This window comes from Triticum dicoccoides, chromosome 2A (genome assembly GCF_002162155.2).
Source record: "Triticum dicoccoides isolate Atlit2015 ecotype Zavitan chromosome 2A, WEW_v2.0, whole genome shotgun sequence".
Lineage (NCBI taxonomy): Eukaryota > Viridiplantae > Streptophyta > Magnoliopsida > Poales > Poaceae > Triticum > Triticum dicoccoides.
In genome coordinates this window covers 286440972-286452873 of record NC_041382.1, presented here as the reverse complement: position 1 = coordinate 286452873, position 11902 = coordinate 286440972, and the positions used below count along the sequence as shown (strand labels likewise).

The window sequence follows — 11902 nt, the reverse complement described above, 5'->3', positions numbered from 1 at the left end:
CTAAGTTCAGAGAGGGAAAATCCATGATGTGATGTAGTCTGGGCCTTCATAAAGAAAAATCCGCCAACTTTAACTCGAAAGGCACATACTGAAGAGCAATAACCTGATCATGCACACGAGCGCACACGGAAGAAGCATCAAGACACTAATATGCTTGGTGAGCTCATGCTTCACATGGTCGGATGCAATATTGATATCACTTGTACTGTCTGGCAAGAGGGGAGTAGGTGTAATAACAGAAACACCTCTGCTGTCAAAAGAGCCATAGCTTGCAACTGAGCCTCTGCACTCGACCAGGAAACTGCACTCTGTTTCTTCGTTCTCCAGGCAATGAGAGAACCATTGAGAAAAACACAGTAAGAAGAAAGTGAATGCGATCTAAAGGATCACTAGCCCATGTAGCATATAAATAGGCCTGAAACTGTAACGAACTAGAATGGGAAAAGAAAATACAATGAGAGATCGTGCCATGAACACATCGTAGAATGCGAAGAAGGTGAGTATAGTGAATCGAAGTAGGAACAAAAACAAACTGACTCAAAATATGAACATGATAGAGATATTCGAATGAGTGACAACTAGATAGACAAGACTTTGAACAAGATGCCGATAACACGTCGAATTAGACAAGGGGTCACCATCGGAAGCACGGAGGTGAACATTGAGCCCCATCCGAGTCTCTATACTTCTCTTGGGAAATAAAGAAGTCATCAAAGGTAGAAGAAACCTCAATCCCAAGAAAGTAGGAAAGAGGGCCAAGATCAGACATAAGAAACTGCTCACTAGGACATGTCTTCACAAAGGCAATGTACTCAAGTCCTCACCGGTGATGATCATGTCATTAACATATGGAAGAAGAAAAAGAGTCCAACCACTAGCAGAAATGTGAACAAACAGTGCAAGATCATGAACACTTGCCGGAAAACCAACAACAATCACCACAAAGGTGAAATGCTCAAAATAGGCATGAGGGGTTTGCTTAAGGCCATACAGAGAATGAAGAATACGGCAGGACATGCCATTAGGAAAAAAAAAGTGGTAAGAGTGCCTCGAGTAGCAACAGAAAGAAGTGTACCATCAGCTGTGAGAACATGAACAAGAGAATCGAGAGATCTAAGAGAGGACAAGGTGGAAGAATCAAAAGACATGAAAGGAAGCTCTAGAATCTAGAACCCACGGGGATAAACCTGACCGTGTAGATGGTGATCCCTTAGTGTCGGAAACATTTGCCATAGAACCTGCAGCACCCATCGAAGAAGAACCTGAAGCGGCAACAGATGCTAATTAAAGATATCTTGCTCAGTCAGAGAGACAACCGAGGGTGTCAGAGTAAAAACACGAATCCCAGAAGAAGAGTTGCGCTCCCTATTGCGCAGGTGCAACTGCTTCTTAAAGCAATCTGACCCAGGGAGACCATCTCTGTTACAGTAGCCGCAATTAGTACGAGAGCGACCCTCACCACCAGGAGGAGTGGGTAGGAGCGACGGAGCACTAGAGTGAGAAAGAGCTGGTGCAGCAGGCGGCGTAGCAGGAGCTCAAGTAAACCAACACCATCTAGGTGAGTCTCCTTAGCATGAATCTCAGAAAGCGCCCCCATAAGAGAACACGACCATGAGCAAATAGTTGAGCGTGCCTCGGTTCAAACTCCTTATGAAACTAGTAGACGGGCTGAAACTCCAAGTCTAACCTAACGACATGGCAGCATTTGCATGAAGCACAACCAGTAATGCGGGTAGAAATCATCAATAGTGGAGTCACCCTGCTTAAGAGCATGCTCGTGGCGATCCACCTACTAGTATTGGGCATCACCAGAGGGCTAATAGCACTATCGAAGATGGGTCCACATCTTGAAGACGTTAGTGAGGCCATAAACTCAGAGGAAAACTAAGGTAGAGCACTGGCCCTGAGAACAATTGCAGCATGAGTATCATTATCAAAGCACCGAGTCTAGACAAACAACTCATCATGATAAGTGAGAAGAGCCTGTTGATAGTCCAAGACCTGTGCTCATAAGTAGCAACTGCAGCATTGTTGGAGTATTTTTTGGTAGATTCCTTGATAGGGTATTCGGCCAGAAGAGTAGATCCGATGGTAACAAGGGCAGAGTTTTACCTAGGTCCAGGCCCTCGTAGAAGAGGTAATACCGTACTCCTGCTTGCGTATATTATTTGTGTATAGGGGTTACAAAGATCGAGGGATTGAACAAAGCTCTAGGGTTCTGTTGTGTCTATTTGACTAGCCTAGCCCTAGCTTATATGGGTACCATGGTCTAGGGTTACATGATCTAAGTCGGTAAGGAGTCCACTGGATGTCGGTTGCCTTGTCTTGTACTCCAAGCCTTCTGGGCCCATTACGATTGTAGAGCCCTAGGTCGGGATGATCTGCTCATGACATAACCGGCCTATGGGGGCCCAGGCTGGCCTACTCAGGCCAGCTTCCGGTAAGGTGAGGCACCCCTAGGCCGTAACATCGTAAGTAGCCCCGAAACTAGTCTTCAAATCTGACTGCCTCTTGGTTGGGGTCGATCTGCTGGCACTGGCCTTATTAGCTTGTCAGAGTGGAAGTCGGTTCATGAAGCTCCCCTATTCTTGAATTGTCGGTGTATGTAGCCGTCCACGGTGAAGTCTTCTCGTGAAGCTGGCTTCCGTAGGCCGATTTCCTGTATAGTACTTGTGAAATCTATTTGAAGCCAGAGGTCAGGTCCTATGGAGGGACCGGACCGGGCGCTGGTCCAACAGGGCGAACCGAACCACCATTGTCAGGTTGGCCGTCAGTCAACGTGACATGTGTGTGGGATCGTGGTGCCCATCTGAGCCACGTCCCATCAGTCATTATGACGTGACTAGATGACACGTCTCGTATTGGATGACACGTCTCGGACGCCGGCGTTATTAAATGCCTCAATCCCCGCGCGCATCAAGCGTGGGATAATTGGGAATTGGGAGGCTAAATCTGCTGCGTGTCACGACAAGGTCGCACCGCTTCCTTTTCGTCTGGTGTTTATAAGGGAAAACCACCAAGGGGTTTCTGCACTTGGCCCTTTTTGTTCTTCTCCATCTTGCTTTTAAGCGCTCCGCTTCCATTGTTGTCGTCGTTGCTGCTGCTCAATCTCCAAGCTTTCCACTCATTCCATCTCGCACCGCCCACGTACGCAATCTTGCCCCCATGCCTCCCAAGCTAGGGAAGACCCAGAGGCCGAGGGGCACCTCCGTGGGCAAGGTAAGCGCCGGCAAAGAGTGTCGAGACAACAAGGGGAAGTTGAAGGTTGCATCTGACACCAAGCGCAAGCGAATGACGTCCACTGCCACCGAAGGGCATCTCACACACCTCATCGAGCTGGGCAGTTGCCGCCGTCCGAAGTCGTTGAGTGTCGCTTGCTGTGACGACCAACGCGAACGGGGAAGGCGTCACCGAGGTTGTTCCACGCCCGCATGGCAGCGATCACGTATGCTTTATCCCATTTCTTCGCGGTTTGGTGTTCCCTCTTCATCCTTCTTTAGGGAACTTTCTCCACTTACTACGGCCTCCAACTCCACCATTTGACCTCGAATGGCATCCTCCATATAACATGTTTCATGGCCCTGTGCGAGTTGTTTCTTGGCTGCGAGCCGCCCTTCGGCCTTTGATGCTGCTACTCCTCGGTCAAGCTCCAGACCATTGTGACAGAGACCTGCGAGTGCGGGGGTGCCGCCATCACCAAGGTGGCCGGATCCAGTTACCTCGACGGAGAGTTGGTCGAATCCAACAAGAAGTGGCACATCAAGCTCGGCAATCTGCCAATATCCTGACTCATCGAGGCCTTCACCCTGGTTCCACCAAGAAAGCGCAATTCCTGGAGCTCGAAGTACACCCCGGCCGGCAGCAAGGAAATCACCAAGCTGTACCTGATAGTACTGGACTATGCCAAGCGCGGGGTCACCATGGTCGAGCTCCATGTTCCCATAGCATATTCTTCAAAGATGGGAATATGTGGTAGATGGGTCAATAATTCTTGCAAAGTATGTTAGGAGTCGTTCTTGACTCCATAAAAATTTCCAAGATGCCCCGAATTCCCACAAGATGTTTTGGGAATCCAATCCGATTATGTAAAATTCCTGCAAGGTATTTTCTAGTCAAATATGGCTATAAAACTTGCGGAAGGGGCCCGCATTCCCACAAATATTTCTGAGGACGAATATATCTCCATGAAAATCCCGGCTTAATAGGAATGATTGACTACTAATATCAATAAGGTGCACCTTCTCTTCCGGGAGCCCATCTAAAAGGAACCTTATGTTAAGCTTCATGCACTAGCCAACGCAACTGAAAGTCCGAACTAATGGAAAGGGCTAGGCAATCCACATATAGACTTCAACACCCCCTCTCACGTGTGATGCGGGGAAGTCAACACGTGAATAGACTCAGAGGTATGGCTCAAGAGGCCTATACGTGGACAGCGAGAGGGGCAACAACATTTTTTTGATAAATTGTGAAAGCCAGGACTTGAACTCAAGATCTTAGGCTTTGATACCATGTTAAGCTTAATGCACTAACCAACGCAACCAAAAGTCTGAACTGATGGAAAGGGCTAGGCAATCCACATATAGACTTCAACACCTTAAAGTTAAGCGTGCTTGGCTTGGAGCAATGTGAGGATGGCTGACCAGCTGGGAAGTTGATCCCGGGTGCGCATGAGTAAGGACAAAGTGCGCAGGAAAGACTAGTGTTGGTTTGTGGGGCTAGTCTAGATCCTAGGTGGTAGCCAAGCGCAACGACCAGGAACTGGGGTGTTACAACTGGTATCATAGATGACCCTCTCAGGTACACGGGCGTGTGCGGGTCAGCTACGCGGGCCAGTGGTGCATGGTGCGTGTGGCCGTCGTGGCACATGGCATGACGCATGTGCCGGACTGGACGCATAGATGTGTGCCAAGAGCGAATGTTCCTACTGGGTCGACAGGGATGTCGATTCCTTTGAGTGGGGTATTCGTGACATCTCGGCTTAATAGGAATGATAAACTAATATCAATAAGGTGGACCTTCTTTTCTGGGAACCCATCTGAAAGGAACCTCAAAGTCAAGCGTGCTTGGCTTGGGGCAATTTGAGGATGGCTGATCGACTAGGAAGTTGATCCGGGGTGCGCACGAGTGAGGACAAAGTGCGCAGGAAAGACTAGTGTTGGTCTGTGGGGCCACTCTAGATCCTAGGTGTAGCCACGCGTAGTGGTTGGCAACGGTGGGTGACCCGTGGGTTGGACGGGGCGTTACACCAAGGAAGCCTCCAAATAGTGTATGGATTCTCTCCTTAGTGTGCTACAATCCACCTCCTAGCCCAACTAGAGGCATATGGGCCAAAGGATGCAAAATTATGTAGTTCTACCCTCCTTACTTCAAGGGTAGCCTTGGTCATTTGTCAAGGATTCTAGGCTCTATATGGCCTCCCATGAGCATGTAAAAGTCACTCCTGTCTTGAGTAAACTCAAGAGGAAGGCCACTCTCCCTGTCTAGCTCTCTCAGGAGAGTTAGGAAGGCCAAGATGCGGAGTTCGAGGGACGTTGAAAGTCCCATTAGTCAGGAGTCGTGGGACTCGAAAGCGGAGACAAGTGTTCCGTGCGGCCGGCACCACTCTCGACGACCCTCCCATCTAAGTGTTCCTTGCGCCAGGCACCACTCTCGACAACCCTTCCATCTAAGTGTTCCTTGCGCCAGGCACCACTCTCGACGACCCTCCCATAGGACGTAGGTCGGGCTCCCACAAGGTAACTGAACCTAGTTAAAAAACATCGTCGTGTCACTTTGTTGAGTGTACGGTGATCTTCGCTATAAGGCCGCCATACGCACCATCTCCGACTCATCCGTAACCACGTTGCGAAGGATATCCCTAGTTGAAAGTTCATTTTTGAACGTCAACAAGACTCATCGATGGTAGTGTCTTGAGAAATCCACAACCATCGACCAAGAAACATGCCAATTAGCTTAAGAAACATCACCTGCGACATACCCTAAAAGCCAATGCAGAAGAGGGAAGAGAGACACAAACTCGAAACATTTTGGTTGCATATCTTTTATCTTTTTGGATCTATCTGGCAGTAGTTAATATGATCTCTATAGGGATTTTTACATTGACTTTTATTCTAATTATACATACAAATTCTGTAGGTTCCACTCCCTTTGTGCATACATGGGTGATGACGATATGTTCAGTTCTGATCTTAGTGAAGATCAGCTGAAGCAGAGACTTGGTCATATGTCAACCACACAGTGCCTGGTATTGTTACTCTTTACTATTTGACCTTGTTAAATCACTTAAAAACAGGAAGTTCTTCAGTGATCTCATTGCCAAGAATGATAGTAAACATAATATTCAAGTTGTCCATTCTCTTCTGATGGCAGGGAGCTTTGTGATTCTTTCACGATTTTTGACCTTAATTTTATGCTGATCAATGGTTTTCACCATCCATATTGCCAAAGATTTTTTGGGGATTTTTTTCCATTAAAGAACCTATCAGTATTCCTATACGAAGTTACACAATCTCTGCATGTCATTGACTTTTTATGTGCGATGACAGTATCTGGGACTTCAAATAGCTGGACTTATTGGTAGATAAACAACACAAATATACCATGGTGCTTTTCTTAAGCACTTCATGACTTCTGTGGAGATAAGAAATGAATATCTTGGAAATTAGTACTAAGTAGTCATTTGCTAAGAAAATATTTCATCAGGTATTGAACATCATGTTCGTCCCTGCTTTATCTTTTATGACATGGACAGTTGGATGCTTGCATTTATACTAGAAGCGGACGTGCGCTTTGCCGAGCCGCTTTTCGATAATAGGGTCCACTTCTTTTTTTGCGCTTCTACCTGTCAAACCTCAGGTCAGAAGACGATGCAGCCCTAGGCCTGCCCAGCTGATGAACGGATCCCTCTCCTCAGCAAGCAGGACATGAGAGGTAGTGCTGACACACGGAAGGTCAACGGCGTAGCGGAAACCGCTCCCTTCAGCAACAAAGCACCTCTACAGCCCTCCCGCACAATCACAATGCCACAAAGAGCAGCCCTATGCCCATGAGCCAACCACATGGGTTATTCCCCACGCCCCACGGAACCGAAACCCCACGAGCGACAACACATAATACACAAAGCCTTACATGCACGCCACTCATACCCACAGGTGGGCCCATCAGATGTACACAAGCTCTCCACGGATTGACAGCCAGGGCCATGCGATACGTCCAGCCCTGATGCACCACAAAGCTCCCTTTGTATGGAGTTTGGCATTTGTACTCGATTTTTCACCGCTCAACATACTGACCTGACAAAGCAGAATGAGCCAGCCACTTACAGGTGGGTCCACAAGCGCTAACCACAGCCCCAATGCACCAGAAGCCTCCCTTCGTACGGAGCTTAGAATCTGTAGGGATTGGTACCAGTGTACATGTAAAGATGACAGTTGATTTCTAAGATAAGATGAAGGCACAATGCAAAGATACTAGAAATTAAGCTGCATTTGGATTAAATGGTTATGAACCGGTGTTCTGAAAATTCAATTCTTTGCCTCAATGCATGTTGTGAATTTAAGTGTATGCTGCAAAGTGCACAAAATGACTTACTTTCGTTGGTGTTGTGCATGGTTGCATTATGAATTCAGTTTCGAGTTTCCGACTTCTTATGGCTGCTGAATTTTACATCTTGTAAGTGTTTTATCCGCAGGTTATTTTTTCAATGGCGGATGAGTATGTCCCTGAATACGTCGATAAGAAGGCACTTGTAGACAGGTGAAAATCTAAACCTAAATGGAGCAAATACAGATCCAATATGGTAACATAATCAAGTTACATGTTTCACTGCAGACTCTGTCGTGCACTTGGAGATTCAGAGAAAGTTGAAATAAAATGGGGAAACCATGCTCTTTCCAACAGGGTGCAAGAGGCTGTCGAGGTTATTGTAGATTTTGTTAAGAGGGAGGGACCCAAAGGATGGGACGATCCATGGAGCTAGATACAGCAGTCATATGATGCAATCTTTACCCCACTTTACCTGTTAGAATCTTTCATTTTTGCAGTTTTATTGGTCCAATTTTCTGTGTACTAATGTTCTGATCTATTTATTTTATTGCGTAAACCCTTGTCTAGAACTTGATTTTCGATCTCGTGCTCATCTGTGGACATTCAGATTCACTGTTTGAAAATTGTAAGTTGTAATGCTACTATCTCTGGAATGTTCCTCTTTGTCTATTCAGAATTGTTTTTTTAAGGCTACTAGTAGAATGCCCGTGCGTTGCTACGGGCTTTTGAAATATTTTACAGATGTTATATGAACATAATGCATGTTAAATTTTACATATAGAAAAAAGATAGCACAACCATAACCAGGTAATAATTGAAGTTCACCTCACTTGCAATGTAAAATGACTAAAAAAGGCAATTTGACGATGTATACATATAGAGCGATTATCCAACTAACAATTTGTTACAAATTAAGAATTGCTTGATACGCTTAAAATATTCTCACATAATATCAGGATTGTTGTCTTTAACATCATTCACACGATATTTGATCAAATATAATACAAACTTCTTTCTCAACTCATTCCCATCCTGCGCAAAAACACTATGTAGTTAGCATGAATACTTCGTGAACGTCACCAGAATACATCTCTATCTCTCACATATATGCAAATAATCATATTTAACATGTACCTTTTGTATTATTATGTATAACATACATATAAAGAAGGATTATTTTCTCGTGATGTTTCAGTACGACCCATCATTGTTACGTCATTGCCTATGTCAGTTGCTATTTTTAAAACACTATCCAAGTCCATCACTTTTTAATCTCCGTTGAAGAAAACTTAAACATATAAACATATAAAAATATAAGAAATATTTTATACTACATTATATAAACATTTATAATAAATTAAAATAAAAGTGAGACTAACACAACTTTTTATATTTGCAAAAATGTTTTTTAGACAAATTTGCAAAAAAAACTAACTTTTATTTGACGAGGAAATAAAACTAACTGAGTACCCCTGATTAGATTTTTTTAGACAGCCTGAGGCGTTCATCCAGGGCCCAAAACTCTTTGAGCAGCGGATGGGCCAGCCCAAGAGTGGACGGGCCGAGCTAGAGACTGATAGATTTCTTCTGCGTTTTCTTTTCCACCTACTATACATCTTATCCAGTTCTCAAAGAAATACTATACATCTTATCCTCACGGCATCACACAGTCCTCTAACTCTCTCAGCTCGAGCCTGATCCCGTCCCTGCCGCTTCCCGTCCATAGACGGCGTCGCCGCATTCTTGTCTCCCCTCCACGGCGTCGGCCGGCCCCTCCTCTCCCAGCCATCTCTCCTCCATGTCGCGCGCCGAGCCCGTCCTCCCTTCCCTCGATGGCTTCGTCCGCATCCTCCTCCGACTGCCACGGTGGCTCGATTGGTTCGATCCACCGCCATCCACGCCCGACAGGTTATTCCGACGATGGGGCGGCGGCGAAGCTTAGCGCGATGACAGAGCCTTCCTCCAGCTCTACCAAGAAACCCTCGCTCTCCGTCCGTCTTCCTCCCTTTGCCAGCACCACCTAGCGTCGCCATGGTCGGTGGCCGCGACCACCAACAAGAGGAATCGCGAGGCGGCGGCGGCGGCACCAAGGGGAAGCCGCAGCCCGTCACTGCCAAGGAAAAGCGGGTCACAGCTAAGGTACGCATCTTTGGAGCATGGGTGTTGATTTAGAGTATGGGCTGCTTGAGTTTGAGCTGAAACCGGAATGTTCTTGACTGCATGGCAGGAAGTGTCGGAGTCGAGGAAGCCCGACTACAACCTTAAGAAAGTAATTGTTACTTTCATCATGTTTCCAGTAGTATCAGTTTCTGTATGTGATGCCATAATTTTATTCCAGTAGACAAGTTGCAATTTGTGCCTGAATCGCCACCTCTGTTTATGATGATTCAGTACCATATTTTGGGAAACTCTAATTTTGTTTGCTCGCGGCACCTAAATATTAACAGGACATCGAAGTACTATGGGGAAAGATGATAGGTCGTCATTTGAGCAAGGATGATATAATCAAGTAAGTGTCACTATCAAAGCCTTGTGAGTTGCGACATATGTTCAACTTCTTATGTACATGGATTTCTCATCTCTACAGGCTAGTTACCGAGGCCCTCCGTAAAATGGATTGGAAATATTTGGAATTTCTGGATCCCATGTAAACGCATCTGTTCTTCAACTAAGTTGCTGACACTCATTCTCTATGAATGCGTTGCATATGGTGTTTTGGTACTTATTCTGATAGCCACCATTTTTTGTCAGACATGTGTGTAGTGGTTCTCACACTCAAGAGAGTGGCAAGGTACATTTTCTGTTATTTTTTTCTCTTTCCATTTTCTTATTATATCTTAAGAGACATATTTCAGAGTGATCACTTGGTTTAACTTTGCCCACTCATTTGTTTTATCCGATATTTATTTATTAACTTCTGCAGATTCTAGAGACACTAAATAGTCATGCAAATTGAACTGTACAATAGTTAGTGCCTCACACTGCATATTCAGTATTATTTTCCTTCTCGCTTATTTCCAGTGTGCTTTTGCAATTTAACACAGTAATGATTTTCAGGTTAGGACGCATATTATCAGAATCTTGAAGAAGCAGATTATGAAGCTTGATGTCAGTGATTATGGATGCCTTGTAAGTGATGTCTATATATGTAATATATTTTAGTGTTCAAATAGGATCATACTGTGTGGCTTCTATGCTTTAACCTATACAAACATTCTCCCAGTGCACATTAACTTCAGATGGTTTTATGCTTCCAAGCGATTAATCATCAGCTGAACTAACATGTCTTTTATCCTCCAGTTCTTTGTTTGTCTTCTCTCCATTGTCGATGACAGAAAACTTGTTACTAATTCTAACCGACACCAATTGTTTGCTTGAAGCAAGCATTATGCTACCATTACAAGCAATCTGAAGAGACAATGCTTATAGCTTACTTTCAATATTTGTAGGTTCTATTTGAAGAGCTGACAAAGCAGTTAAAGGAAATCATATTGATAAGGTAAGAGGAATTCCAAGCTTATAATGTGCTTATTTTTACTTGTTAGTTATATGCACATGAGACTATTTATGATAGAGCTCCTTGCTGGAACAGACCGGGAGACGCCAATTGCTGCAGCTATTGCACACACTTTGCTCACATTATCTGACTCCGGCTGATTCAGTTTGTCTGAATTTCAATGTGCCTTCCCTTATTTCACTAAAAAAATATCAGTATATATAACACCACCTAATAGTACCAACGAATGACGTACGAACTGCTCCATTAGGAGTAGAGATAAGTAGTTCCTTATCCATGTATTTCTAACAAGAGATTCTATGCAACTGAAGTTTAAGTCATTATTTTTATTTCTATATGATATTAGATGCCTCAGGTTTTTACCATATTGAGAAGCAGATGAATTAGAAAGAAATATGAAACCTTAGTAATTTTGTTCTTCTTTACCAAGTCACTGTCCAAGCATCTTCCTCCTGCATATGTTGGAAACTTCACGCTGTCTCTTGTTATTTCCAGCTTAAACAGGTCCATCTTTGACCAAGTATAGGACGGGCAGATGTCGCGAAAGGAATACTCATGGTTTCTGAAGACTGACCATGCTCCCTCGAGTACTACGCAGCAACAAACTCAGGTCAGTGTGCATTAAGATCTACAATAGTATGTGGTTGTAATGCAGAATTGAATACTTTACCTTGAGTTGCTATAATTTGATCCGGCGACTTCATGTGCTAAGGACTTCCTTGTAGACTATGTTCTTCATGGTCGTTAATAAGGGCTCGGATCTTTTTCGCTTATTTGAATTATTGATTTGTTCCTTGCCCTTGCCCTTGCCCTTGCCCTTACCATTGTCGTTGTCCT

The 11902-nt window shown here is 44.7% G+C and overlaps 2 protein-coding genes across 4 annotated transcripts in view; both read left to right on the top strand.

The window, feature by feature from the left end:
• The window catches only part of LOC119354409 (UPF0613 protein PB24D3.06c-like), a 44200-nt gene extending 35964 nt beyond the window's left edge, over positions 1–8236 (top strand). The window contains exons 7-9 of the mRNA XM_037621143.1: positions 6139–6247; positions 7694–7758; positions 7834–8236. Of these exons, the coding sequence (XP_037477040.1) occupies positions 6139–6247; positions 7694–7758; positions 7834–7981 (322 nt within the window). The 3' untranslated portion in view covers positions 7982–8236. The remainder of the gene's footprint in view (positions 1–6138; positions 6248–7693; positions 7759–7833) is intronic.
• A 909-nt stretch (positions 8237–9145) lies between these two features.
• On the top strand, positions 9146–11675 carry LOC119354410 (pumilio homolog 24-like). 3 transcript variants are annotated; one of them, XM_037621145.1, is made up of 8 exons: positions 9146–9687; positions 9776–9817; positions 9996–10057; positions 10136–10195; positions 10300–10339; positions 10606–10677; positions 10998–11047; positions 11561–11675. In XM_037621145.1, exons 1-8 carry the CDS (start codon positions 9580–9582, stop codon positions 11589–11591), a joined length of 465 nt encoding a protein of 154 aa, XP_037477042.1. In that variant the 5' UTR covers positions 9146–9579; the 3' UTR covers positions 11592–11675. The 3 variants fall into 3 exon arrangements, with proteins under 3 accessions (XP_037477042.1, XP_037477041.1, XP_037477043.1); XM_037621144.1 differs by lacking the exon at positions 11561–11675 and adding an exon at positions 11141–11550; XM_037621146.1 differs by lacking the exons at positions 9776–9817; positions 11561–11675 and adding an exon at positions 11141–11550.
• The last annotated feature ends 227 nt before the right edge of the window (positions 11676–11902 follow it).